Source organism: Delphinus delphis, chromosome 10, assembly GCF_949987515.2.
Source record: "Delphinus delphis chromosome 10, mDelDel1.2, whole genome shotgun sequence".
Taxonomy (NCBI): Eukaryota; Metazoa; Chordata; class Mammalia; order Artiodactyla; family Delphinidae; genus Delphinus; species Delphinus delphis.
In genome coordinates, this window is record NC_082692.2 from 7,943,826 (window position 1) to 7,969,196 (window position 25,371).

At 43.4% G+C, this 25,371-nt stretch overlaps 2 protein-coding genes across 2 annotated transcripts in view; one reads left to right on the forward strand and one right to left on the reverse strand.

Moving 5' to 3' along the window:
* Window positions 1-2,041: 2,041 nt before the first annotated feature.
* Window positions 2,042-25,371, forward strand: part of SYCP2L (synaptonemal complex protein 2 like) — an 80,589-nt gene continuing 57,259 nt past the window's right edge. Inside the window, exons 1-6 of the mRNA XM_060023646.1 lie at window positions 2,042-2,138; window positions 18,027-18,095; window positions 19,696-19,833; window positions 19,922-20,041; window positions 22,909-23,013; window positions 23,420-23,444. Of these exons, the coding sequence (XP_059879629.1) occupies window positions 18,075-18,095; window positions 19,696-19,833; window positions 19,922-20,041; window positions 22,909-23,013; window positions 23,420-23,444 (409 nt within the window). The 5' untranslated portion in view covers window positions 2,042-2,138; window positions 18,027-18,074. The remainder of the gene's footprint in view (window positions 2,139-18,026; window positions 18,096-19,695; window positions 19,834-19,921; window positions 20,042-22,908; window positions 23,014-23,419; window positions 23,445-25,371) is intronic.
* Window positions 5,049-12,539, reverse strand: GCM2 (glial cells missing transcription factor 2). The gene is made up of 5 exons (XM_060021592.1): window positions 12,450-12,539; window positions 8,070-8,322; window positions 7,825-7,937; window positions 7,059-7,184; window positions 5,049-6,054 (listed from the first exon to the last, which is right to left on the reverse strand). The coding sequence occupies exons 1-5, from the start codon at window positions 12,537-12,539 to the stop codon at window positions 5,113-5,115; spliced, it is 1,524 nt and encodes a 507-aa protein (XP_059877575.1). The 3' UTR covers window positions 5,049-5,112.

Sequence of the window (25,371 nt, forward strand, 5' to 3'; positions counted from 1 at the left end):
AGAAGCAATTTTGCCTCAAGACTGGAACTAGAAACCCTGCCTGAGTTTCCAGCCTGCTGTCCTGCAGAATTTGAACTCAAGACCTGTAACATCACCTCTTGCCAGAATTGCCAGCCTGTGGGCCTGCCTTACAGATTTCTGACTCGTCAGACCCCACAATTGTGAGCCAATTTCTTAAAATCTCTCCCTCTCTCTCTCTCTCTCTCTCTCTATATATATATATATATATACACACATATATATATGTATATATATATGTGTGTATATATACATCTAGAGATATATCCTATTGGTTCTTGCTAAATTTGGTCCAAGCACCACCAGTCTGATCAAAATCCTATACAAGAAAAAAATGCCTTTAAATAGGACACAAGCGGGCCATAATGTTTTTGATACATAGATAAGGACATTTTTGTCCTAGTGAAAGGCTCTGCTCTGTCATTCCTTTGTGCCTGGGATTTTGCTGTCAAAGGTGGGACCCAGGAGGAGGAATATTTATTTTTTACTTTTTTCTTTTTAATTTATTTTTCGGGTGCGTCAGGTCTTAGTTGCAGCACATGAGATCTTCGTTGGGCACGTGGGCTTCTCTCCAGTTGTGGCGCAGGTTCCAGGGCACGTGGGCTCTGTAGTTTGCGACTCGGGGTTCTCTATTTGAGGTGCACGAGCTCAGTAGTTGTTGTGTGTGGGCTTAGTTGCCCCGCGGTGTGCGGGATCTTAGTTCCCCTGTCAGGGATCAAACCCACGTCCCCTGCATTGGAAGGTGGATTCTTTACCACTGGACCACCAGTGAAGTCCCTATTTTTTACTTTAAATAGACCTTATTATTATTTTTTTTTTTCCTGCACCGCGAGGCATGCGGGATCCTAGTTCCCAGACCAGGGATCGAACCCGTGTTCTCTGCATTGGCAGGAGGATCCTTAACCACTGTGCCACCATGGAAGTCCCTGAGGTGCATCCTTGATACTAGGAGTGTTAAGGCTCCCCAGGTGATTCTAATGTGTAGAGGAATGTTGTGAACCATAGAAAGAGGCAGTGAGAGACCATTTATCACTTTCTTTTCTTGTTTGTAAATTCTATTTCCAGTGGTTTTCTTAGCACAACGTCTCACAGAATATTAGTTAAAATCATTTCATAAGATCCGAAAATTTTGGGGCTTCCCTGGTGGCTCAGTGGTTGACAGTCTGCCTGCCGATGCAGGGGACACGGGTTGGAGCCCCAGTCTGGGAAGATCCCACGTGCCACGGAGCAACTGGGCCCGTGAGCCATGACCACTGAGCCTGCGCATCCAAAGCCTGTGCTCCTTAACGAGAGGCCGCGACAGTGAGAGGCCCACGCACCGCAACGAAGAGTGGCCCCCACTTGCCACAACTAGAGAAAGCCCCCGCACAGAAACAAAGACCCAACACAGCCAAAAATAAATTTAAAAAAAAAAAGATCCTAAAATTTGAAAAGAATTCTGTTATCTTCTCCAACAGATGTTCCATAGAAACAATTTGTCAGAGGTTAGGTTCAGTACTTTGAAGTTCTTCCAGGTAAGTATATCAAGTCTACTCCAAGACTATGCACTATTCATGGAGAGGAAAGAATGGTTAGCAAGTGAATACCTTGTGTTTCTGTTCAGTGCCCCGTGGCACTGGTTGAGTCTAACGGGGGACAGTTGATCACAGGGGTCACCTCTCAGCCTGGCCTCACCTCCTTTGCATTATCCTCTGCTCTCAATAGCTGATACAGTAGGTGTCTGACTGAAGGCTTGGGCTCAGCCCAGTCATGAGCTGATCAGAACCAAGTATGTCAGAAGTTTTGGCTGCTCTAATTTACACCGGCCGCATTTGAAGGCTGTAAATTAGGAATCAAATAGTTATTACTCATAACTCATAGTCATAATTAATATTTCATATTAGTAATATAACATTTAGGCCCTTGTAAGTTCCCTACTTCCTTTCATTCTCCACAAAACTCTTTTGCCCCCTGATAAGATCAGCTTTTTAGAGCAATACATAATGACCCAGTCTAAATCTTCCTGCGCCTTCTTCAGGTGACTCAGTTTGCAAGAACTCATCTGTGCTACACAGACACTCTGCCCTGGAACCTGGCTCCTTGGAGGATGGCGTAGCTGGGGCCCCCAGCCAACACTTGAGGTATGTTCTGTCTTCACCTCCTCCCCTGGGATCAAGTCCCACAGCCTGGCTTCTGAGTGTTGCCCACTGTCTGGACTCCTCAATACTGGGGTTACACTTGCAGATGTCCAGCGTCACACCTGGGCTTGTTTGCCCCATAGGCTCCAGCTTTATACCATCTTGTTGTCATCACCATTTCCCATTTTCAGCTGAGTCAGTTATTTCCAGCCCCCTGACCCCTTGCTCTAGGAAACTATTGTTACTGAGTCCAAGCTCATACTGCTGGCTGAGTGACAGGCCAATAAATCAAGGTGTTAGGGCAAGGAATAGCGACTTCATTCGGAGAGCCAGCAGACAGAGAAGGTGGCAGGCTAGTGTCCTAAACAATCTTACCCAAGTTAGAATCCAGGCTTCTTTTATACTAAAAGAGGAGGGAGTATAGCTGATAGCTGCAAACCTCTTGGGGTCGGCCAGACCCCAGAAAGGATGTGATAGTCCTTTGTTCTAGCAGTTGTCCAGGTAGGTCCAACCATAAACCTCCAACATGACAAATGTTATTCTCTGTTCTGCAACTTTTTATCTTTGTGTGAATGAAAAATGTCATACCTTTAAAGGTCAAGCCTGGGAGACAGAGCCTTGCGAATGGGCGATCCCATATATTTCAGGCTCCAGGCAACCTTCTTTTACAAGGTGCAGAGCCAGCATGCCTGAGCGCAGGCAGCAGAGCACAAGCTCTCAACCATTTGCATGATTTTTTTTTTTTGCTTTTTCTTGTAACATCTGTGCTATTATTTGCTTAATACTTTTCCTTACGTTACCTTGCCTTAAAACAAAAACAAACATTGTTTTGCTTTGTCTAGGCAAAAATATCCTGAAATCATAGGTTTGATGTGTTATTTATATCTTTCCCTATTACACATTAACATAAATCCATAACTATTAACATAAAACATTGGTGGCCCGTCTAGAATCACCCTGTAACCCGGAGCACACTTGTACCACACTTTGGGAAATGCTTACCTCAGGGCTTTGCCTAGAGTCTGCTTACTCCCATCCCTGCCCTTTCTACCTACACTGTGGGGATCTTTTGCATCCAGTGTTAGGACATAAATACTTAGAAGTAATAAAACTCTCTACTTCATGCCAAGTACAATACTTGCGAAGTACGAATGGGATTTCATTGATAAATAACTAATCAAAGCTAATGTAATGTGGTGCTTAAAAGCAGGGTCTCTGGAGATGAATTCAAATTCCAGCTCTGCCACTTACTGTGAAAATCATTTGGCCTCTCTCAGGTAGCTCAGAGGACGGTTATGAAGATTAAATAAATTAATACATGTTCAGGGCTTAGAACAGTGTCTGGCCCACGTAAGTGCTATATAAATGTTGTATGATTAGAAGCTGCGAGTTTTGGCAATGGAAGTCTAAAGAAAAAAGTAGTCCATGAGTGTACTAGGCGTCCTTTCCTTTGAGAAAAAGTTGGCTAGGGAACAGGCGTGTGATGATATTTATTTAATCTTGTGGCCAGTACTGCATGTATTTACTACATCAGTGTATGAGGGCTTTCTGAATCAGGTGAGCAGTATGTAAGTCTCAGAGATTTAAAATGGCATCTGATTTACTGCAATTTAGTTGTGCAAATTGGGTATTCTATGCAAATTTGAGGATAATCCTTCCCCCACTCCATTCTCAAAAATTTATTTACATAGTTTGTTTTTATTTGAAAACTGAATATTTTCACTAAGCACTGAGAGCAGTGCAAAAGGTGTGTGTGTGTGTGTGTGTGTGTGTGTGTGTGTGTGTGTGTGTGTGTGCACGTGTGCGCACTGTTTCGGAGAGGATTTCCGTTTTCAGCATAGCAAATAGTTTTTTCTAAAAGTACAAAACTTAAATAAACTAATATGTTTAATCTATTATAACAGCTGTTTCCCAGGTTATAATATGAACATTTTTTTCCTATTTTTGTTTTGAAATAACTCAAGCATCAGCTACATTATTTTTAAATGTCTTCATTATGTTTAATTGAATAACATTATCAATTACGTTTATGAGGAGTAACAAAGGAACAGTAAAGCTAAATTTGAATAAAACATCTCTATTCTAATTTTGAAACCTAACTGGAAAAAATGTATATTATAGTACAATAAAAATGAATCAAATACATATCATCAGTGTTAGGCTGTCTCTGTTAGGAAAACATTCATCAGTGTTAAGAAAAGGTATTCAGCTGATACTGGAAAACAAAATTCTCTTAAAAACAACTGCACTTTATCATTGCAACACGGTAGATTTCTTAAAAAGCTATAGATATATACTTTGCAGGTAAAATGATCAAAATTACTTCCTGAAGTTATTTTAACAGGTTTTAAATGCTAAGTAAAATCTTAGGAAATGACTCAGGAGATAAGATTGTAAAGATTTCTTCCCGAGGATATTTTGACAACCCCTAAGGGCCGAAGAGAGATTTGTGAAATTCCTTAATATGATCCAGTGGGGAAAGGCTTGGGGTGAGAGCCAGGATTCTTGACTTCTACTCCAGCTAACAAACTAAATGGGCTTACTTAGCTCATTAACTTTCATGCTTATTTGTTCATTTGGAACAGTCTCATTGCAGACCTAATTCTATGTACTGTAGTGGGTTTGAAAATGCCATGCAGGGACTTCCCTGGTGGTCCAGTGGTTAGGACTCCGCGCTTCCACTGCAGGGGGCCCGGGTTCGATCCCTGGTCTGGGAACTAAGGTCCCACAAGCCGAGTGGCATGGCAAAAAAAAAAAAAAAAAGTAAAATACTGTGCAAGATTTCTCTAGATTATCTAAACATTTCCAACCTATAATTTACAACGCTGATAATTGGTTTTACTATTATCTATATACATATATAATATATATATTTCTTTGCATGCTAAATGAATCTCCCAACTTAAGAGAGAGTTGCCATGTCATGTTCTACCGCCTGCATGGAGACCAATATTATGCTGTGCCCCAGGACTGTTGTTCAAAAGTCCTCATGGTCATAGCTAAAGAACGGACTGATTCTCTCTGAATAACCAATTGTAGACCCCGGTCCAGATGGACACACATCCCACGTCTCTGCTCCATCTGTCCAGGAGGGTGCTGAGTCTTGAGGAAAAGGCAAAGTGTGTCTGATGGTCCGGCAATCTCCAGGAATTTTCAAAGGAAGTGATGCTGTTGGAGAGGCTGCCATGGCGACTGTAGCTGGAAGGTCCAAGTCTTCCAGATAGATGGACATTTGGGTGTTTTCAGAATCATAGTTACAGCCAGAAAGGCTCGTAACTTCCCGCACATTGTCACAGCATTTCAGAGCAGGGGGCTGGTAGGCCTGGTAGGACACTTTGGTGGTGGTGGTGATTACTGTCTGCAGGGCTGGAGCAGATGGCGGGGCCGTCGTGAGGTACCTGGAGGGAAGCTCTGGGTTGTAATAAGGGCAAGCGGCCGTGGCCTGGAACTGTCCATGGTCAGTGCTCTCCCCAAGGTCAGCTTTTCCAAGAGCTGGTTTCCAGCCAGGCTGTTTACTGGTGAAATCAAAGCTTCTCTCAAAGCTGCCGTAGGAGTTGATATTGTATTGCAGTGCATTCAGATGAACCCAGTCCGTGTCATCAGGAATACTGCTGGCATCTTTATAAAGGGTGGGATAATACGGGCCTGAATTTGTGTAACCAGGGCCTGCCAATTCATAGCTGCAGGGTGGCCTAGGCAAAAAGATTCTTGGGTTTGGATATTTCTGAAAGGGTGGTACTATATCTCCTTGAAAGGCAGCTAGGTCACAGGTAGCTTTGTAAGCATCCGAGTTTGGAAAGGAAAAGCAAGGCTGCCCTGGAACAGGGAAGCCAGTGTCAGGAATTATATCAAACTCCTCTGGGTTCTCCAGGGAAGGTATGTTGCTGAAATGGCCACCGTTATCTTGATTCTCTCCTGCCTAAAGAAATGACACAAATTTTTATTTGTAAATAAAGATGTAAATTGCGTGGACACCCTCACCTGTAACGGTCGTCAACCGACCAAATAACAAGCTTTCGGTTGGTGGGCTGTGTGTTAGGAGCTCAGAAACATGATCTGAGCGCATGGTCCGGGAACTTCACAGCTTGAGCTCAGGCTTGGATTCCACGCTGCTGAATTAGGAGGGCCCGTGGTAGCCAGGCAGGGTGGGTCTGAGTGGCAGATAGTCTGTTCTCCCTATACTATGTGCATAACAGCAGAGGCTCAGGAGCCTGACGCAGACCTGGGTTCAAATCCTGACTGTCCCTCACGCACTGAACAAGTTACTTAACCTCTCTGAGCCTCAGATTCCTCACTTAAAAATGGGGCTTAAAGAGAGAGGAGATATGGGGCTATATGTATACTAACACACCATTGTAAAGCAGTTATACTCCCATAAAGGTGTTAAAAAATGGGGCTTAATAACAGTAATTTCTTCTTAAGGCTTTTGTGACCAATTCACGTGTAAGACTTAAACCCTATGTGCGTGGCACATAGAAAGTGCTCAAACAAGGCCAGTGTCTCTTATCCTCCAACTAATATTCTGCCTCCTTGGCATACTGTGGTTGAACAGCCAAACTGGATCAAGTTGCCCAAAGAAATTTTATCTGTTCTATGTAAATAATGAAAAGGACCCTCTCAAAGATGCACCGTTCAGTCATTGGTATGCACCTATTTCTTTCTGTATGACCATTCGATAATTGCCCTTGTATTAGGATGTCAGCTCACATGCTCACTCTATCATTAACTGTAGAGATATTCTGCTTTTTTATCAAGAAGAAGAAGGAATTAGAAACCCTATTCAAAATGTTGATTCAATGACATTGTTAGAGGTATATAATTTTCACATAAAATGAAACCTTTTAAATTATTTTACATAATTCTCAGTGCATTTTGTGATGACGGTGAACACAGACCACAAGTGTAATGTCAGCTCCCTATTACCTCGGGTTCTCGAATTCTCTTTTTCTGGGGTTGGTAAAAAGAAGCCATTTGTCTCTTGATAGCACTTCTTCGAGCTTCTGTCTCTGATTTACTCTCTGGTCTTGGGTGATCATGAACTCCCTTGGCCTGCATTAATAAGGAGATGAATCACATTATTCCTCTGAGGGGAGCTGGCAACACTGGTCAAAAATTGAGTGTGCCTTTCCCAGTGCCCCAAGTTGTTTGTTTTTTCCAAGAGACAGGGAAAAAGATTTTTTTTTTTTTTTTTTTTTTGCGGTACGCGGGCCTCTCACTGCTGTGGCCTCTCCTGTTGCGGAGCACAGGCTCTGGACGCGCAGGCTCAGCAGCCATGGCTCACGGGCCCAGCCGCCCTGCGGCATGTGGGATCTTCCCGGACTGGGGCACGAACCCGCATCCCCTGCATCGGCAGGCGGACTCTCAACCACTGCGCCACCAGGGAAGCCCGGAAAAAAATTCTTGAACAAATAAAACTGCACCAATAATAGACATCTTAAAAGATGACCTAACAGTCCTTTTGCCATATGAAAACAACTATAAGTAGGTTCACCCTCTCCCCCTTAGAGAGCACACAGTAGCTGAACTAATTCCTAGGAGCCTGGTAAGGCCCTGGGAACCCCAGCACCTATTTCTGGCCACCAGAGCTGTATCTGGTTTGGTCCAGGGCTCCTGAGATACATGGCAGGAGGTTTGGTCCCTGTGACATGATGAGAATGTCCATCACAAACTGTGGTGTCCCCCCACCTACCTGAAAAAATATTGCATTGCCATCAAGCCGCCAAAAGTTGGTTACAGGGTACCCGCTGTGCCCTCGACAGGGGATCAACTCCAAAGCAGCATGACAGTTGGGGCATGCCTTCTCTGCAAAGCCAGAGGCGAGAAATAGTAATAACAACCTGACCCCAGAGCCTCCGGAAGGAAGGAAGGGGAAATTCGCTGGGAATAGGGAACTCACGACCGCAAGGCCACCCCGTTCCTAGTCCCATAGCTCACTCTGCTGCTTCAGCCTGGCTTTGTCGCAGATGGCAGGCCGCAGCTGCAGACGGGAGCCGTCGGGCAGGGCGCAGTCCCGCGCACACACCACCACGCCCAGGCACGACTTCTTGAGGATGTGGCCGTTGTGGTTGTTGGTGTTCCGCATGGCCCAGCCGCTCAGATGGCGTTGCGCCTTCTTCTCGCCACTGCGGTAGATGAGGCGCACGTAGCCGTCCGGCCACTCGCAGAAGCGGTCGAAGTGGTCTGGCTCCTGGGAAGGCGCCCAGAAGGACGAGTAGTCAAGTTCATCAAGCCCAAACCGGAGACAGCACGGCTTTAATCTTCCCCAAGCACATTAGGATAAAACTGGGTCTTTTTAATTCCAGAAACTGTGCTCTTACAAAATGTCACTCATCCTGTGTATGCCCTTCTGACAACTGGCTATAAATTGATGCTTACATAGTGCTTATATTCTAAAAGCTGTACATGTATTCGTTCATCTAGCCTTCATACTGCATACAGACAATAGGTACTATTATTATCCCCATTTAATAGAATAGTAAATGGAGACCAGAGAGCTTCATTGACTTGCCCAAGGTCACACAGCTAGTAAGACTTGGCTCTAGGATTTGAGCCCTCACAGTTTGACCCCAGAGCCTATTCTCCTTACCACTATGTTATACCACTTCTCGGTGTATTTAAATGTTACAGATATTTTCTAGTTAATCAGTAAAGCACCAGGGCAAAAAGTGATTGGAAAGTCCTATCGCTGACATACAGGTGAGCCTGTAAATACCTTTACTTCCATCCAGTGCTTTTTCTTCAAAAGCTCTTGGCTTGATACCCAGCACAACATCAGAGAGACATGAACAGTTTCCCAAATTAACCCTCCAGGTGTACAAGGGTGTTATGATGATAGCCTAACCATAAGGTAAACCCAAGCATTTGGTGGAGCCTGCTAAGCTAACCTCTTCCCAGAGCAGTATGGACTGTCATTCTACTACACAAAGAACTGCATGGCTAAAATAATGGTATATGTAAAATACTGAGCACTGCTTTACTATTCACATTTGGCGGTCCTTTGTCCATATTCTGCATTATTTATACTGCAATATGGTTCTTGTACAAACCAGGGACCATGGGCCGAACCCAGCCTGCCACTTGTTTTAGTACAGCCCACAAACTAAGAATGATTTTTATATTTTTTAATGGTTGGGCGGAAAATCAAAAGAACTACATTTTGTGACACACGAAAAGCATATGAAATTCAAACTTCGGTATCCATAAATAAAGTCGTAATGGGACATGGCCATGTACATTCGTCTATGTAGGGTCTGTGGCTGTTTTCTCACTACAGTGCAGAGCTGAGTATTTGGGACAGAGACAGTATGGCCCATAAAACCACATGATGCAGTATCTACAATCCTCACAACAACTTTGCCTCTTAGGCATCCTTCCTCTTATTTAATAGATAAGGAAGTGGAAGTTAGATGGATAACCTTCTCCAGTGGCATAGCTGGGATTTAAAAAGAAGATCTGTGGCAGCCGGGCCCCACTGACCTTCCTGGTATGATAGAGGCTCAGAAAACTATTATTACAGTAATAAGCCATGTACACCTTCTCTCCCTTCCCCCAGCCCAGGATAATTAGATCCAACATCTGCAAAGCAAAAGTATTCTTAGCTGGACAATTCAGACTTGTGTACCACGTTAGTATTGTACATTCTAACAGTAATAGGTAAATGGGCAATTTTGTTTCCAAAACCGCAGAGATATTGTTGAAATCGTTATTATTACTAATAGGCATTATTTATCTTTTCTCAGAAATATAATTGACATAAGTCAATACATTAACTTAAGGTACATCACAAATGAAATATATAATGATGTGCTAGCAACTCTAAGTTTACGCTAAATGCTATATCTTTGTGTTTAAAGTGAATATTTCAATTTAAGGACCTTAGTAACAAATAGACAGTTTTCCAGAAGAGAATATTTTGTTCGCACTCCCCTGCAAGGGTACAGACTAGACCCCCACTACCAAAGTAGTGCCACTGAAAATGAAGACACAGAGACTGCATTTTAAAATCAAAACAAGAATGGAGGACTCCTAGATTGGGTTTCATTTGCTCTAATGTCTTGGTGCAGGGGGGCACATGGGGTCACATACAGACAAGCGTGCACACACCGAACATGACAGTAGATCTGGACGACAATTTAAGATTGTTATCTAATTCCACGGCTTGATGATAGGTGAGCAACCTGAGACTAAGGCAAATTCAGGAACTGTCTCAAGGTCATACAGCTAGTTTAGCTCTTCCTCCTTTGGTTTGTCAGAGCAGGGCTAGGATCCTCTTTCTCCAGTTCTCTTTCCATAGCCCAGTGCACCTGCCTCTTTTGAGATGTCATGCGCGCGCACACACACACACACACTTTCTCTCTGTTTAAGGACCAATCTCCCAGAGGAGAAATTATTCACATTTACATGGGAATTCCAGAATAATACTCATGAGAGGAACCATCCTTCCCTTATTTGGATGTGGCTCATTTCTAAAATGCAAGATTAGATTTTTTTTTCCTATGAAGATGTATGCGGACAGAAGTCAGTGAGAATGAGATGCCCTTGCTGTACTGCGGTCCACTTTCACAAAAAAGGCACAGTGTGGCTCTAAAGTAGGCAGACTTGAAAATAAACAAACTTACTGCAAATACGTACATCCCCCAAAGTACTGATCTCTCTGAGAGGCTAGACAACCTTGCTAATGAACTGTTATATGCGGCACGTAGTAGGTGCTGAATTAAGGCCAGGTCTCTTACCCCTATACCACAGCACTGCCAGGAATCCGCCTTTGCGAATGCTTCCCAGGTCGCTCCTAACTCTCCCTCCACCTATACACCCAGGACTTTAAAGTCACTTTGCAGTTTTTCCCCAAACCAGTATGACCAATTATAACTGCCCAGCTCATTCCCTGTACTAGACTCCAAACCCCTTCGTTCCGTTAAAACAAAACAAAATAAAACAAATTCACCCTAAACGGATGATGGTGATTTCCTTGTCATTAGAGAAGTAATCTCAGAAGTTGCGTCCAAAAGCCGGATTCCAGGGGCTCTCCGGGCGCCTGTGCCCTGGTTGGCATGACTAGAGAGGCCCCCCCCAGGAGCCGCGCTTCATCCAGGCAGCCGGGGCAGGCGTCTAATGGCCCAAGTCCTGCTGTTTAATAAGAGTCGGGTCACCGAGATTTACGGTCCTATCTCACAGTTTTGCTGCGTGAGAAGCACTGATGTCTACATTAGCCAAGATTCTCCCCTACCTTTCTCGTGGATGGCAAAGAATGGATAAGGAGAGACTCAGCGAATTATGGAGAACAGTATGGAGGTTCCTTAAAAAACTACAAATAGAACTACCATATGACCCAGCAATCCCACTACTGGGCATATACCCTGAGAAAACCAAAATTCAAAAAGAGTCATGTACCAAAATGTTCATTGCAGCTCTATTTAACAATAGCCCGGAGATGGAAACAACCTAAGTGCCCATCATCGGATGAATGGATAAAGATGATGTGGCACATATATACAATGGAATATTACTCAGCCATAAAAAGAAATGAAATTGAGCTATTTGTAATGAGGTGGATAGACCTAGAGTCTGTCATACAGAGTGAAGTAAGTCAGAAAGAGAAAGACAAATACCGTATGCTAACACACACATATATATAACACATATATATGGAATTTAAGAAAAAAAATGTCATGAAGAACCCAGGGGTAAGACAGGAATAAAGACACAGACCTACTGGAGAACGGACTTGAGGGTATGGGGAGGGGGAAGGGTGAGCTGTGACAAAGCGAGAGAGAGGCATGGACATATATACACTACCAAACGTAAGGTAGATAGCTAGTGGGAAGCAGCCACATAGCACAAGGGAGATCAGCTCGGTGCTTTGTGACCACCCGGAGGGGTGGGATAGGGAGGGTGGGAGGGAGGGAAACACAAGAGGGAAGAGATATGGGAACATATGTATATGTATAGCTGATTCACTTTGTTATAAAGCAGAAACTAACACACCGTTGTAAAGCAATTATACCCCAATAAAGATGTTAAAAAAAAAAAAAAAGAAAGTGAAGGACGAGGTGTCCGGTTCCCGCCAGATGACCTGGAGCTTGGAGCCTGATTGACAGTTCCTGTTGCTTTCGGCGTGTTTTCTAACAAGCGCGAGGTAAGAGCTGGGAGAAGGCACATCTCTGAACCCAGCTCTGCCATTTGTGGAGTCCTTGTACACTGGAGGACTCTCAGGGGTGTGTGTTTGGGGGTGGAGGTGAGGTCTGTCCACAGTCTCTGCAAGGACATCCCTCCTCTTTGGATGGACAGCGCCGCGCGCGCGGGGGTTTCACGCACCCGAGGCATCTGCGGGTCGTTGATGTCCCAGCTGAGCTTCATCCCGTGGGAACACGCACCGTCCGCCTGCTGCCCCGCCTCCGCCGGCATCTGGCCCTCCTCGCTGGCGCTCTCCACCCAGGATCCTGAAAGACAGAAGAAAAACAAACCAACCCAGAGGTGCCCAAGGTGATTCTCCCCCTGTCTTAGGGGAAAGTGGAGAGAGACAGAGACAGAGAGACTGATTTCGAAATCCAGAAGCGGCGAACAAGGGTTAAGGACTCGGGCGGAGCCATGTCCTTGGCCGCGGTGCTGAAAGGTCTCCCGTCGGAGCGCAGCGCGGGCGCCAGGCAGCTGCCCACACGTTTATACGGATACACCCCGTCCCGCCCCTCTCCGCCTTTCCTCGCTCACCCGCCAGCTCCCACGCTCCGGGCACTAGCAGGGCCTGTCATCCCCTCCCGGGCAGAACTGGGACCGGAGGGGGAGGTTGACCTGAGCCCTTGGGGTGACGGGAGACTGAAGCCAAGGCGGGCCAGGGCGGGGGGGAGGTTGGAGTGTCTCATGTAAGTTGAAAATCAGTTTTGTTTCCCTAACCGCGCCCCGCCTCTGGGATTTCGGATTGGATCTAGAGGGAGGCTTTCCAGACAGAGCCTTTCCAGCAAAGTCCCGAGAGACAATACTCCATTGCCTGGCAGCCCGGGCACCGCCTGTAAGAGCCTCGGCTGCCGCGCGCCCTAGCCTGAGTAGATGAGCGCAAGCCAGCTGGCTTTGGGCCGACCCTTTTCGGAGATTTTGTTGTAGCTGGTGCGCGTGGTCTGGAATCTGTGCTCATCCTCGGGGGGAGGTGGGGGGAGGAGGGACGTCCGAGGGAGTGCCGAAGGTCCCCGTGTGGTCGTCGGCCCAGGAGGCCGCCTGCTCCCGGGGGCTGCGGGGAGACCTGGCCCTGTGGGAAGAGAGTCCTGGAAAGCGAACCCGGAGAAGGTTGGGGAGATGAGCTAGGGGGAGGCGGAGGGGGAGGAAGGGGCTGAGTTCTGCCCCCAAACCCGTAGTTCTCTCTGCCGCCTCGGCTACTTCTGAGCCTGTTTCCTTATCTGTTTGAAAGAGGCTTTGGGGCTCAGTGAGTTCTCAATCGCCATCCACCTGAAACGACCCTTAAAAAAAATAGTCTTCATCGGTATTGTCGTGAAAATACCACGACAAAATTCTATTTACACCCCTTCCGTCTGCGGAGGCTTTCTGGAGACTGGAGGAACCAGGTGAGAGCGTAGAGCGCCGTGGGCTCACCAGGGCTGAGCCCAGGCCTTCTTCACCTGTGCCTCCGTTTCATTAGGGTGATTGGAAGCGCCCAATACAAGAAACCGATTGAAGTGACTTAAGTCGCTCTTTAGCCGCTCCGGGCAGCAAGGGAAGGTGGGTTTCCGGAGTTTATTCCTTGCGCCCTTGTTCTGCGGGCTACACGCTCCAGTTCCCAGCCGTAGCCAGGGAGAAGCCGGCCTCTAAAGGCGGATCATTGTTAGAGGAGGATGCTCGCAACCTACATCCCGGCAAATCCCGAGACCTGCGGGCCCTAGACTCAGCACCGCCGAGCGCGCACCAAGGGCGCGGACTGATGCTTCTTGGGAGCCGGCCTGGAGGGCGCCCAGGCCAGCGCCCGTCGCAGGATTACAGCCTCTTCTTCTGGCGAAAGGCGGGAAAAGCAGATGCGCCCTTACAACCCCAGGAAGCGAACCTCGTCCACGCTCCGGTCCTCTTAACCTGCCTGGTCGGGGGCACAGTCAGGCTTGTTAGAAAAGTCAACCCGATAGTGAAGTTCGACTCCGAGCCGCCGACCGGCAGAGAACTCCCGAGACGAGAAAGGCCAGATTTGGGTAATTACACGAATTTTCTTCTTTCTCTGGTTTCAAGCTGGGATTTCTCCCCACCCTTCCCCCACCCCCAAGCAGAAGCGCAAAGTTCTCAAACAAGAAAGTGACTAGTTCATCCCCCAGCCTCTTCCCACCCCCTCGTCCCCAAAGTTCTCTTTGGTAGTGTCGGTCAGCGTTTCTGGTTAAAATCACTCTCACAGAGTTGCCGCGGAGGTCTGGGAGGAAAGGAGGAAACGCGTTCACTCTTTACCTACTAGTTGCGTCCACAAACTTTCATCATATTAACCGCATACCGGCCCGGCAGCCCCTGTTATTCAGTTGCTTTTTTGCGTTGTTTTGTTTTTCAAAGGTTAAAATTACTGACACTTCTCTATTTATTTATTTACAAATTGACATTTCTTTGTGAAGTTTAAGATAATGTACTCTGTAAAATGTTCTTTACATAACTTCAAAAACTAGCTTAAAATTATTTCTGAGAATTCATAGAAACTAATTTCTGGTCTTATTGTAAACATTGTTAAGACTATTTCTTGTCTCTGTAACTTTGGAATATTTCTAGAGAGTCCTTACCCTTCAAAAATATAAATAAGTACAATTTTTTTAAAAGTTAAAGCTAAATCAATTAATCAAATACTTATTTTTTCCTAATTAGATTCCGGTGGCCAAAGAAATGTCATTGTCTCCACCATATTTAGTTTGAGCAGAATTAGAATACGTATTCCAAGTTGCCCTAAAATTATGTCTGGGTAAAACATGTTAGTAAAAGAAGCTAATCAAAGTGAAAATATAACAAAATATAATAAATAAATGGTGTTGTCTGTGGTGTTATCTTTAATTTCTCCTGAATTTTTGACTGTGTTAACAACCACATAGTTTGAAAGGATATATTCTTTCCCCAAAGTCTGAAAATAATTGATTAAAACTTTTAAGCTAATATTAAGAAAACTTTAATTTTGTTTTATATTATATTCTTATTGTATTACCTGTTTTATTCTCTAAAATAGTGTGCTTTTAAACTGTATTTTGATTATTTGTCGTTATCCTTCAATTTTTCCTGCACTAATATTTGCATTGATTCAGAACACTTTATATTCACAGCTGGCTCTTCCTTGGCTAGTATTTTGAAATAGTAAAAGTCCATTAATACAAAAGCAAAGGAAAAGGGCTTTGAATTTCCTTGGTTTAGATTAAAATAGGTACATTAATGTAAGTATATTTACGTCATATTTGCCAGGAAATGGATATGATGAGTTTTGAAATAAGTATGTATTGTTTTGAATGGACTGGAGGTACAATGCAGAGATTCTGGTTATATTATGTTTTGGTTTGATGTAAACAAATATCTTCTGTAAACCTCATGACACGAAATACCCATAGCATCTACTTATAACACAAGTTGATTTTTTACAAGGAATGTTTGGATTTGAGGGGTCTTGTCTGCTTCCTTGCTTTTTAAAAGAAAACTCCAGTCCAACTTATTTTTGCCACCCTGTTCACATAACAGAACCAACCTATCAGCCTAAACCGGGCCGTAAGTACACATTCTTGTTGGATTAAAGGAAGTGGGCAGAAAACAAGCAGACTGGATGGAAATGTTTGTTTTTATTTTATTTTGACTGAGCACACCGGGGTATGTATTAAAACAAAACAACAAAACACTTCTTTTGTGATATTAGGAATAAACTCACAATTTCGGAGACTAATCTGGTTCCTATGGGGGAAAGTTCGATTTCAGTCTATAGCAGTAACAATGGATCACAACCAGCTCTACCAGCCGTTAAAGGTGGAGAGAAAACAGCCGGCTTCCGCACAGGGGACGCCTATCAGCGTAGAATTTCTCCGACAGGTTTATGTCCTTTAAGTAATCGCTTTTCCTAAGGTGCTTGTGCGTGCGCCCAGGTGGCCTGACCTTGATTGCCAGTTAACTCGCGAGCTTTTCTCGCTTCTCAAACACGGGACTCTGGTAGATTTTCAGGGGCGGGTTTATTAATTAGAGTTCCGGGGAAGCTTGGCGTCCGGGAGCCGTGGGCTCCCCGTGCTCTCGCCGCAGCGCATCCTCGCCCGCTCGGGCCTCGGACGGCGGAAGCGCGGGGGCTGAGAGCGGCGCAGCGGCGGGGCGCGTCCTGGTCCGGGTGTGCGCCCCGGGGCGGGTGCGCGGCGGCCTGTCGGGAGCCTCGGGATGCAGGAGGTGAGTGACCTCGAGCGGAGCCGGGCACCCGTCGAGCCCCGGCCTCCTCTCCGCCGTTCTAGGCGGGCGCCAGGGAGCGCGTCCGTCGGCCTCTGGGCTCGGAGCCTCGCTTGTTCGCCCAGAGACCCGGCGCCGGCTACAATCCCCGGCCGCCGCCGTGGGAAGAGCTCTTCAGGGGCCCTTGGGGCGTTTCACGTCCTCACGTTTGCTTGGAGTTTATTGGCAGCTTTCTGTGGGTGCATGAAGCAGGGTAGAAACGTGTGGTCCCTCGCTAGTAAAGCGTTCGGAGAAGGGGGAACTGAAATATTGATGTTTGAAGGCGACGAGATGATTCTTTTTTAAGTTGCTCGGGATGGGATGTTTTCCCAGCCGCTTTTCTCCCTCGCTGAGTAGAAAGTGCAATGACGTTAACCCACTCGGGGCCCCAGATCTACCCCAAGTGCTGGGACCCGCCGCCCAGGGATTGGGGTCGCGGGCTGGGAGGTGGATTGGTACCGTTAGTGATTCTACTTTTCAGCATTCACTTTACTGAATACACTGCTGGTGGGAAAAAAAAACAAGTATGGATTTTGGTGTTTGAATTCATCCTGTTTTTCATATTTATAATGATATTGTAAAATATGCTGACATTTAAGGATTGTGGCCAAGTACATATAGGACCGTTAGCCCAAGCTAGATTTTTTTTAAACCTCTTTGGAAGAGGTTAATAAAATTTTTTTAAATTCTTTGATTTTGGGGATGAAGTGAGCAGATGAGATGCTGTTCTTTAGCATGTTTGTGAAAACGAGGTTGGTAGATCCATGGATTACTTCTTGAAGAAAACGTGTAACAACCCATTACTCAATGTTTTGTAAATTTTCTTGTTGTTGCTGTTCAATCCTTGAAGTTTCAGTTTTAAGTCCTAGAGTCACTTTTTTTTTTTTTTTTTTTTTTTGCGGTACGCGGGCCTCTCACTGTTGTGGCCTCTCCCGCTGCGGAGCGCAGGCTCAGCGGCCATGGCTCACGGGCCCAGCCGCTCCGCGGCATGTGGGATCCTCCCAGACCGGGGCAGGAACCCCTGTCCCCCGCATCGGCAGGCGGACTCTCAACCACTGAGCCACCAGGGAAGCCCTAGAGTCACATTTAAAATTCATATAAGTCAGGAACATAAAGCTTAAACTCATGACTGGGCTTGAAACGCACTCTGAAAAACTTTATTTTCCAAGCTCTCATTCTAAAAACCGCTCATTAATTCAAAGTCTTTTTTATAGTTGCCATTATAGAGTTTAAATTTATTTTTTGTAATCATTTATTACAGTGATGTTTGCTTCTTGTAATAGTTTGTATTTGTCAGAGGCAGTGTTAAAGAAGGTTGGATAAAGCTTTTGGTGTTTTCATTATTATTATTTTTTGGTGTTTTTTTTAAGGTAGTGTCTTAGATCTATAATCACTGGCATGAATGAACAAAAAGCTTTGTTCAGGAAAACAATATGAACCTTTATTTTAAAACTTAATGCATTTCTTTGAAATAAAATTTTTTAAAAAATCTCTTTTTGTACACAGGAGAAGGAAGTTCCTTTGCAGTCTGTTCAGGAAAAGGATGGGAGCGGCATGGCACAGGATGCTTTCTATGTAAAGATCAAGTTTGTATTCTTTGTGTGCTCTCTCTCGTTCTGGGTTTCCTGGGCTGTCAGCATACTTTTTCCTCCAGTTGCTCAACAAGAGGCAGAAGAATCCTCTTCTCCTTCTTCCCTAATCTCTCACATCCAGTTTATCACCACGTCTTGTCAATTTTGCCTTTGATTACCCTACTAATATCCTAATCTATTTTGTACTTAGCACTGTTCTAGGTGGAGATAGACAGTATTGAACAAAACAGACACAATTCTTGCTTTCATAGAGCTTTCAGCCTGGCAGAGAGTCAGAGACAGATTAGGAACAAAATAAGGTAGTAGGAAGAAAAGGAACGGGGTGTTGTGATGGAGAATAATTGCTGGGGGAGGGAGGCAGTTGACTAACTTTAGGTCCTGGAAGACCTACTTGAAAAGATGATACTGAAGCTGAGATCTGAGGGGTGACAAGGAGCCAGAATGGTAAGTGGTGGGGAGAAGCAGTCGAGGCATAGAACAGCCAGTGCAAAGGCCCTGAGGCACGGAAGAGCTTGACTTATTCTAGGACTCAGCAGGGCAGTCAGGCAGGAGAAGCTGACAGAGATCAAATCGTGCAGAGCCTTGCAGACCAAGGCAAAGCGTTTGGATTTGTTCTGAGTATAGAGAAGCCAGGCAGAGTTTTAAGTAGGAAGAAGCCTGAACTGCTGAGTCAGAGAATCTGAGTGTGAGTCTCAGCTGTGTGATCTCATATAGCCTTGCTATTATTATCCCCAGATAAAGAGTCTAACGGCCAGATTGGTGGTGAGGATTAACACCTGCAGAACACTTAACCCACTTGGCTCAAAAAAGCTTACTGTATGGCAACTTAAAAAACCTGTTTAAATGTTTCGTTTCAAATGCTGTCTCATTATTTAAATCAATACTAAGAAAAAGTGGAATTTCAGGCTGTATGTAGTAAAATGACTCCTTATGAAAAGAATACTGTAATTTAGCCTGTAGAACTGGACTGCATTTTAAAAATATCTTTTGTAGCACAGATATTTAAGAATGTATCTGTTATTCAAAAATATATATACATATACACACTTAGAAATAGGTCTTAAGCTTTCAGGCAGAAAAATTCAATTTCATTCATCATGGCAATTTGCATATTAATTGCCTTTAACTGTAATTATTACTTTTGAATCCCTTTTCTTCTATTATGATCATTTATGTAACTTAATGAGTGATAATAGGCTTGAATTTTATAGTGTTTAGAATTTCTAACATTACTGAGGATAAAGTCTTTACCCACAGATACCTGTAATTCAGGTGTAGTTTTCCTTAAGTCAGCAGTTCTCGAAGTTGAGCATGATGAGAATCACCTGACGGCCCTGCTCCCAGAGTTTGACTCCTACCAAGTCCCCAGGTGATGCCCATGCTGCTGGTGGTCCAGGAGCCGCATTTTGCCAACTACTGTCTTAAGACAACAAAATCATTGTCTACGTGATTACTGTTCAAGATATAACTCTATATTTACCTTCTATTTCTGCACTGAATTATTATTAATAATGATAGAAATATTACTATGAAATAAATGTTCTTGGGGAAAAATAGTAATTTTCATACTATCAACTTTCCAGCTTCAGTCACTTATTACTAATGCATTGCATGATGAAGGATTTCAGAAAATAAAAGAATATTTTCGACAGAGAGAGCGCCACGTTCCTCAAAAATATAATAATCTTTTGTTACACCATCTTGACAGATCAATAAATAAGGCAAGTGAGTTGTTTTTTTGGTCTGTAACCAGAATGCCAGTGTGTAACTATATGTAAGGTTTTTAACTTAGTGTGGTCCAATCCCAAGGAGCTGGATAAAAATGAATTTCTGTGTGCTTCGCTGTTGCTGAAATGTGTTCAGCGATTCTTCATTGATGGCCTCAGAGAAGATGAGCCTTTGCTCATTCAGCAGGGACTGATCCCAAAGATAAGTGTCATCTTTTCATTTTGTACGGATTAAAGAACTAGAGAGGATTCAGTTGCCTAGTTTGGTATTTTATGTTCCTTTGAAATCAAATTTGAAAAGGAATCGGCACCAGTGCTTGTTGCCTACATCCAATCAAAAATTAAGTTCCACATATGTTTCCTGATGTATGGGGTGGGCAGGGCGCTTTGGGGAGCGTACGGGAACAAGTCGGATACAGCCCTCTCCTCCCTTCGACAAGCCAATGCAGTAATAGTATGTTTATTATTAGTGAATTTAACTTGGAGATATAGGATGGAGAGAGTGGACTGTTACACACTCCCCTATAACTATGTTAATAAACTTTATCAACAACATTGGACCTGGATAAATGATCAAATACTTCCCCTAGCCACAGCCCACTTTCCAACTTTCTAAAATCCTAGCTGAGTCTGAAAAAAATGCCAAAATACGTTTTGCTTATTCTAAGTCACCCCAGTTACGCAATTCTGACCTGTTCTTAATGAATCAGGAGGTAACATCATGCGTGCCTTAATAATGGCATCTGGAAGCAAAGCAGAGTTTGCAAAGTCTCTTGCTGCATTTCTCTTTTTTCATGATAAGATTTGCAGCCCTGTGGTTGATTATTGGTGAGAACATGAGGGCAGAAGGGTGAGCTGGCCGCCATTAAATCTCTGATTTACCCCCTGGACTTTAGTACCTGAAGTTTATCAAGATCAGGTTGGGCAAAGGAAATGTCTCTGTCCTTTTTCACTTTAAAATGCCTCTGATTATGGGGCTGCCCCTCCATGGGGGAGAGAGAGTAAACTCCAGGCTTTCCTAACTTCTCTCAGGAACTTTAAAAAGTGTTTGCGGCTAGGGTAGGGGGTGGGTGGGAGTGTAAGTCTCAGGGCTGTATTTATGCAAGCCATGTCTATTTCATTTTGAATTATATATTTCATTTAGCCCCGTCTAACTCCCTGATACACTTAGGCAGATAACAGGAAGCAGGGAAAAAGAGCAAAAACTCCAAAGGAAATGGGGCAGGGATGTCCCAGGGGTACTTTGGAGGCTTAAGCTGATTTGGGGGGATGAATTGGGATCTGCTCCAAACTGAAATTCCTTTTGAGGCTTAAGAATGCCATCCCAAGGTTGAAAGTGTCAGATCAAGTCTCCACTGGAATTTTGAAACCAAACAGGAATTTCCACATCCCACTGGAATTCTAGCTGGTGATGGAAACGCCATAGCCATAATTTAAACACACAAATTAAACACATTCTAAAGCACGTACTATTAATTCATGTAGGTTTTGGCCAAGGAGAGTAGGTTGATATTATCAAAGTGGATGGGATACAAGATTTTACACTTCAAAAGCCCACTGTGTTTGCAGGCTCAACATGAAGTGTGCTGGGAAGTTATTCTCCATAGAATAAGAATTTCCTACAGAAAGGAACATATTTGGCCCTGTACTTGAAGATCCAGAAGGATTAACTTGTCCTTTACCATATGCTTAATGAGTAACAGCTATTGCATCTGTCAGTAACCATCTGGCTTCTGGCAATGACGCAGCTGTGAGGGCAGCTGGTATATGGGTTACCATGTATGATCACGGCACATAAATGGCTTCAGCGTGACCTCCTAGTACAAGTCTTGATCAAGTAATGTGGCATTTTCCCCACTTCTCTGAATCTATACTCGGCCAGTGTACTTTGGTGGGCTAGGAGGGGGACAGGATTTGGGGGCATAAATAGAATAGTGACAGAAATGTATTTAAAAGCATAGAATTTTGAGTATGAACATGGGGAGGGAGGAAATGTCACCTTAGCGGTGAGTTTTGCTGTGTAGAGGGACATTTCTTCCCTCGGGCTGTTGGAGAAAGGTTTGCTTCAGGAGGTGGATGATTCAATCAAATGTAAATATTTGTCTGGTTTGAGATAAAAGAAACATTGCCTAGTGACTTCCAAACCTTGCTGTACCTTAGAATCACCTGGAGACGCGCTGTGTGGGTCCCATCACCAGAGATTCTGATTTTCTGGATCCATGACGGGTCCCACGCATCAGGGCATTTCAAAGCTCCCCACGTTTTCCTAACGTGCAGCCAAGATGGAGAGCCGATGGGTTTGTCCATGGTCTTCAGCTGGTACCTTGGGTTCCTGGCTATAAAGTGGACAAAGTTTCCAAGGCCCCACTCCTATAGGAGTTGCTCATCACAAACTCATGTCACTAACTTCTTGGTCAACTGATGACTTCTAACTAGGATTTTTTTTCTTTTTTTTTTTTTTTTTTGTTAAGAGTGACTAACCTCAAAAAAGACGGTCCAAAGATGGCCTTCGCTTTATTGAATAAGTATGTTCTAGGAAGGTTTATATAAGTTAATTTTAAATCACACCAGTTCTAGCAATGTAATATGAACTTGGATATATGTTCCTATGGGGGAAAAATCTCCAATTAGCTGGAAGCTTTTGACAAAAGGAAGGTGGCCAGGCCTGAGGCATGTGTACTGTACTAGCATACTTCTGGAGCACTTTCTAGAATCTGCACGTCCTTTGGTATTTGATGACTTGTTTTCTACAGCCTCCCAGGTAACAGGAATTTCTCCTGTGTAGACAAGGCTCATTTATCTCTTAACCACTCACTGCCCCCTTTACAAGCCTTTCTAGTGTTGATGATCCTGGCAAAGTCTCCAGTTCTTGCTGGTATGTGAGAACTTGTTGCAATTCTGTAGCAGTCTGATTCCATTCTGGAGTGTTCTAGATGGGGCCCTCAGAACCAGCCCTAAGTGAAATGGAAAAGGGTCTTTAAAATTATAGAACTCTGTTGTGAAATTTTATCGAATGAGCAGTAGCTATTCAGTCATAGAGGTTGCATCAGTGTTTCTTCTCTTGTGTACATGGTTTCCTGGTTTGAAAGAACAACAGGATTTCTGACCATGCCAGACCTAGCCTCGGACATATATCTGATTAATGTGACGGAAGACTTTTTTGACACAGCCTTGGTAAGGATGAGGTTGGATGCTTTACTGAGCAGATACCATTGGTAATTTGTAGGAATCTTCAAGTTGTTCATAAAACTTGTGTTTTTCTAAGATGTGGGTTTTACTAAAAGACTCTCATATTTTATTATTAGAAATATTATATGAAATAGTAACAAATGTATATAACCAATGTTATAGAAAAATGAGGTGATTTATTTTCAAATATATTGTTCACCTGATTGGAGGTGATAGGCTGATTTTAATAAAGTAATTGAAAGTCAAATAGGATTTCTCTAAATTTTTTTTCTACTGTAGTTAAAGTCAACTCCTGCCTGTTAGAGAATTATCAGCATAGCACATTAATGTTATAGATTATAATGCTTTTTAAAAATAATACGAGCTTCACTTTTTTCTTTCTTTTTATTAGATTATTTCCAGAACTAGTAGTAAAGGTAAGTGTATTATTTACTACAAATTGGCTGTTATTAATAGAATATTAATACCTTTCATTAATAGAAATTCCTGTTTAGAGAAAAGAATATTTATCTAAATGATATATAAAAGTGAAGTCGGTTTAACTATTATATTTGCATTAATTGGCCATCTTATGGTATTCAGATTGTGATGCTGAAATGAATTTTGTTGGAAAGTGTGTCTCATTTGCCTGCGATGAGTCTTTATTTAGCTGCTCCTGCCACCGTTTGGCCATTTAGCTCCAATCAGGGATGGAGAGCCACTTCCGTCATTCCAGAACAGCAAAAGTTAGCTATTACTGATTTAACTTGGAGCCGATTCTCATGCCTTTCTCTGTCTTTCAGGAGCTCAAAAGGTAGACAGTTTGGAGGTTAGGGCGATGATGTTGTTCAGTGTGGCTCCTGTTAAAGGTAACCCAACAAACCCTTTGAATTATGAAACTGTAGATTCCAAGATGCACAGAAATCGGGGCCATCTTAAAATGCATATGTCTGCTCCCTATTGTCCATCTTTTTATTTTTCTTTTGAAAAGCTGTTATTAAATTGACACTACATTCTACAGTGGATGGTATCTTGTAAACTGAGGACATTTAGTACTAGAAGCTTAAGTGTGATGGTGCTTGGTTGATTTTTAAAAAGAGTTCTCCATAATCTAAGTCAGCAGATCCAAATACTTGCAAGTCAGTTTTTTCTGGACTTCATAAGTGATAGTTCCTGTCTCTAAAGTTGGTTGATAAAATACCCAGTGGTAAAAACTACTTTGAATTTTGTAATTTTTAAAAATAAACTTGATCGATTTACAACAGTGTGTGTACACTGCATATTTGAAAAAAAAATACATATGAGAGAGATCTGTTGATGCTGTAGCTGTTGCTTGGACCACTTAATAGGTTCATATAGTCCCTGCAATCACTTCATTGTCCCAAATGGAGGAAACACTGCTCTAGGTGACTGTATTAGTCAGCTCATGCTGCCATAACAAAATACTATGGGCTGAGTGGCTTAAACAACAAACTTATTTTCTCACAGTTCCTGGCTTGCAGAAAGCCACCTTCTTGCTGTGTCTTCACATGGGTAGAGAGTAGGCTGCTCTCTGGCATCCTGTAAAGGCACTAATCTCATTATGAGGGCTCCACCCTCATGACCTCACCTTACTGTATGTGTTTCATTTTTATGATTCCTTTGTTTTGTGCTTTGCTATATGGATTATATTTTCTTTCACTATTTGCTCCTCTCTAGTGATTTGAATGGCTTATGTCCTAGTTTTATTCTTCTGGTTGTTACTCTTAATTTAATTATCAACATCAACATGAGAGTGCCAAAATGATAGCACCTATTTCTTCTTTATATATGGCAAGGAATTCAACATGTTTTTATTCCTCCTCCATTTTCTACCCAGATTTATTTAATTTAATCCAGGGTTTTAGTCCTGTATTTTATATATATATATATATGTCTTTGTAAATAGTATTTGCTCTTTGCCTTGTATTGCAACCTTATTTACAGTAGTTATTTAGGGCTCACTACCAGCTTGTTTATGGCCTGATGTTCTCATTCTTGAGTTCTTTATTCTGCTTTGTCTCCATCTGCTGTAATACATTTTGAAGAGGTTATTAGGGTATGTGGGTGGAACATGGTCAGTGCTTTTTATCATTTAAGAGTGTTCCTGTGGCTTTTATCCAATATAACTCTTGCTTTGCAGAGTCCAGAGTCTCCCCTCAAAACTGTTTCACTGTCTTACATTGAGTGTTGTGAGCACATGTGCACACGTGTTGTTTTATGTGGTTCTTCATGAGTTGTTTTGAAATCAGATCTTACTTTAGCTTGGGAAATTTTATTCTTTGATCATTTTATCAGTTAGAGCAGGGCTTCTCAACTTTGGCAATATTGGCATTTTGGTCGGGT

Coding starts and splice junctions, on each gene's coding strand:
- GCM2 (XM_060021592.1), bottom strand. CDS start 12,539: ATGCCGGCGGAGGCGGGGCAGCAGGCGGACGGTGCGTGTTCCCACGGG. Junction 7,185..7,824: donor GCAATGCAATATTTTTTCAG/GTAGGTGGGGGG, acceptor TTATTAATGCAG/GCCAAGGGAGTTCATGATCA. Junction 6,055..7,058: donor AGAGAATTCGAGAACCCGAG/GTAATAGGGAGC, acceptor TCATTTCTTTAG/GCAGGAGAGAATCAAGATAA.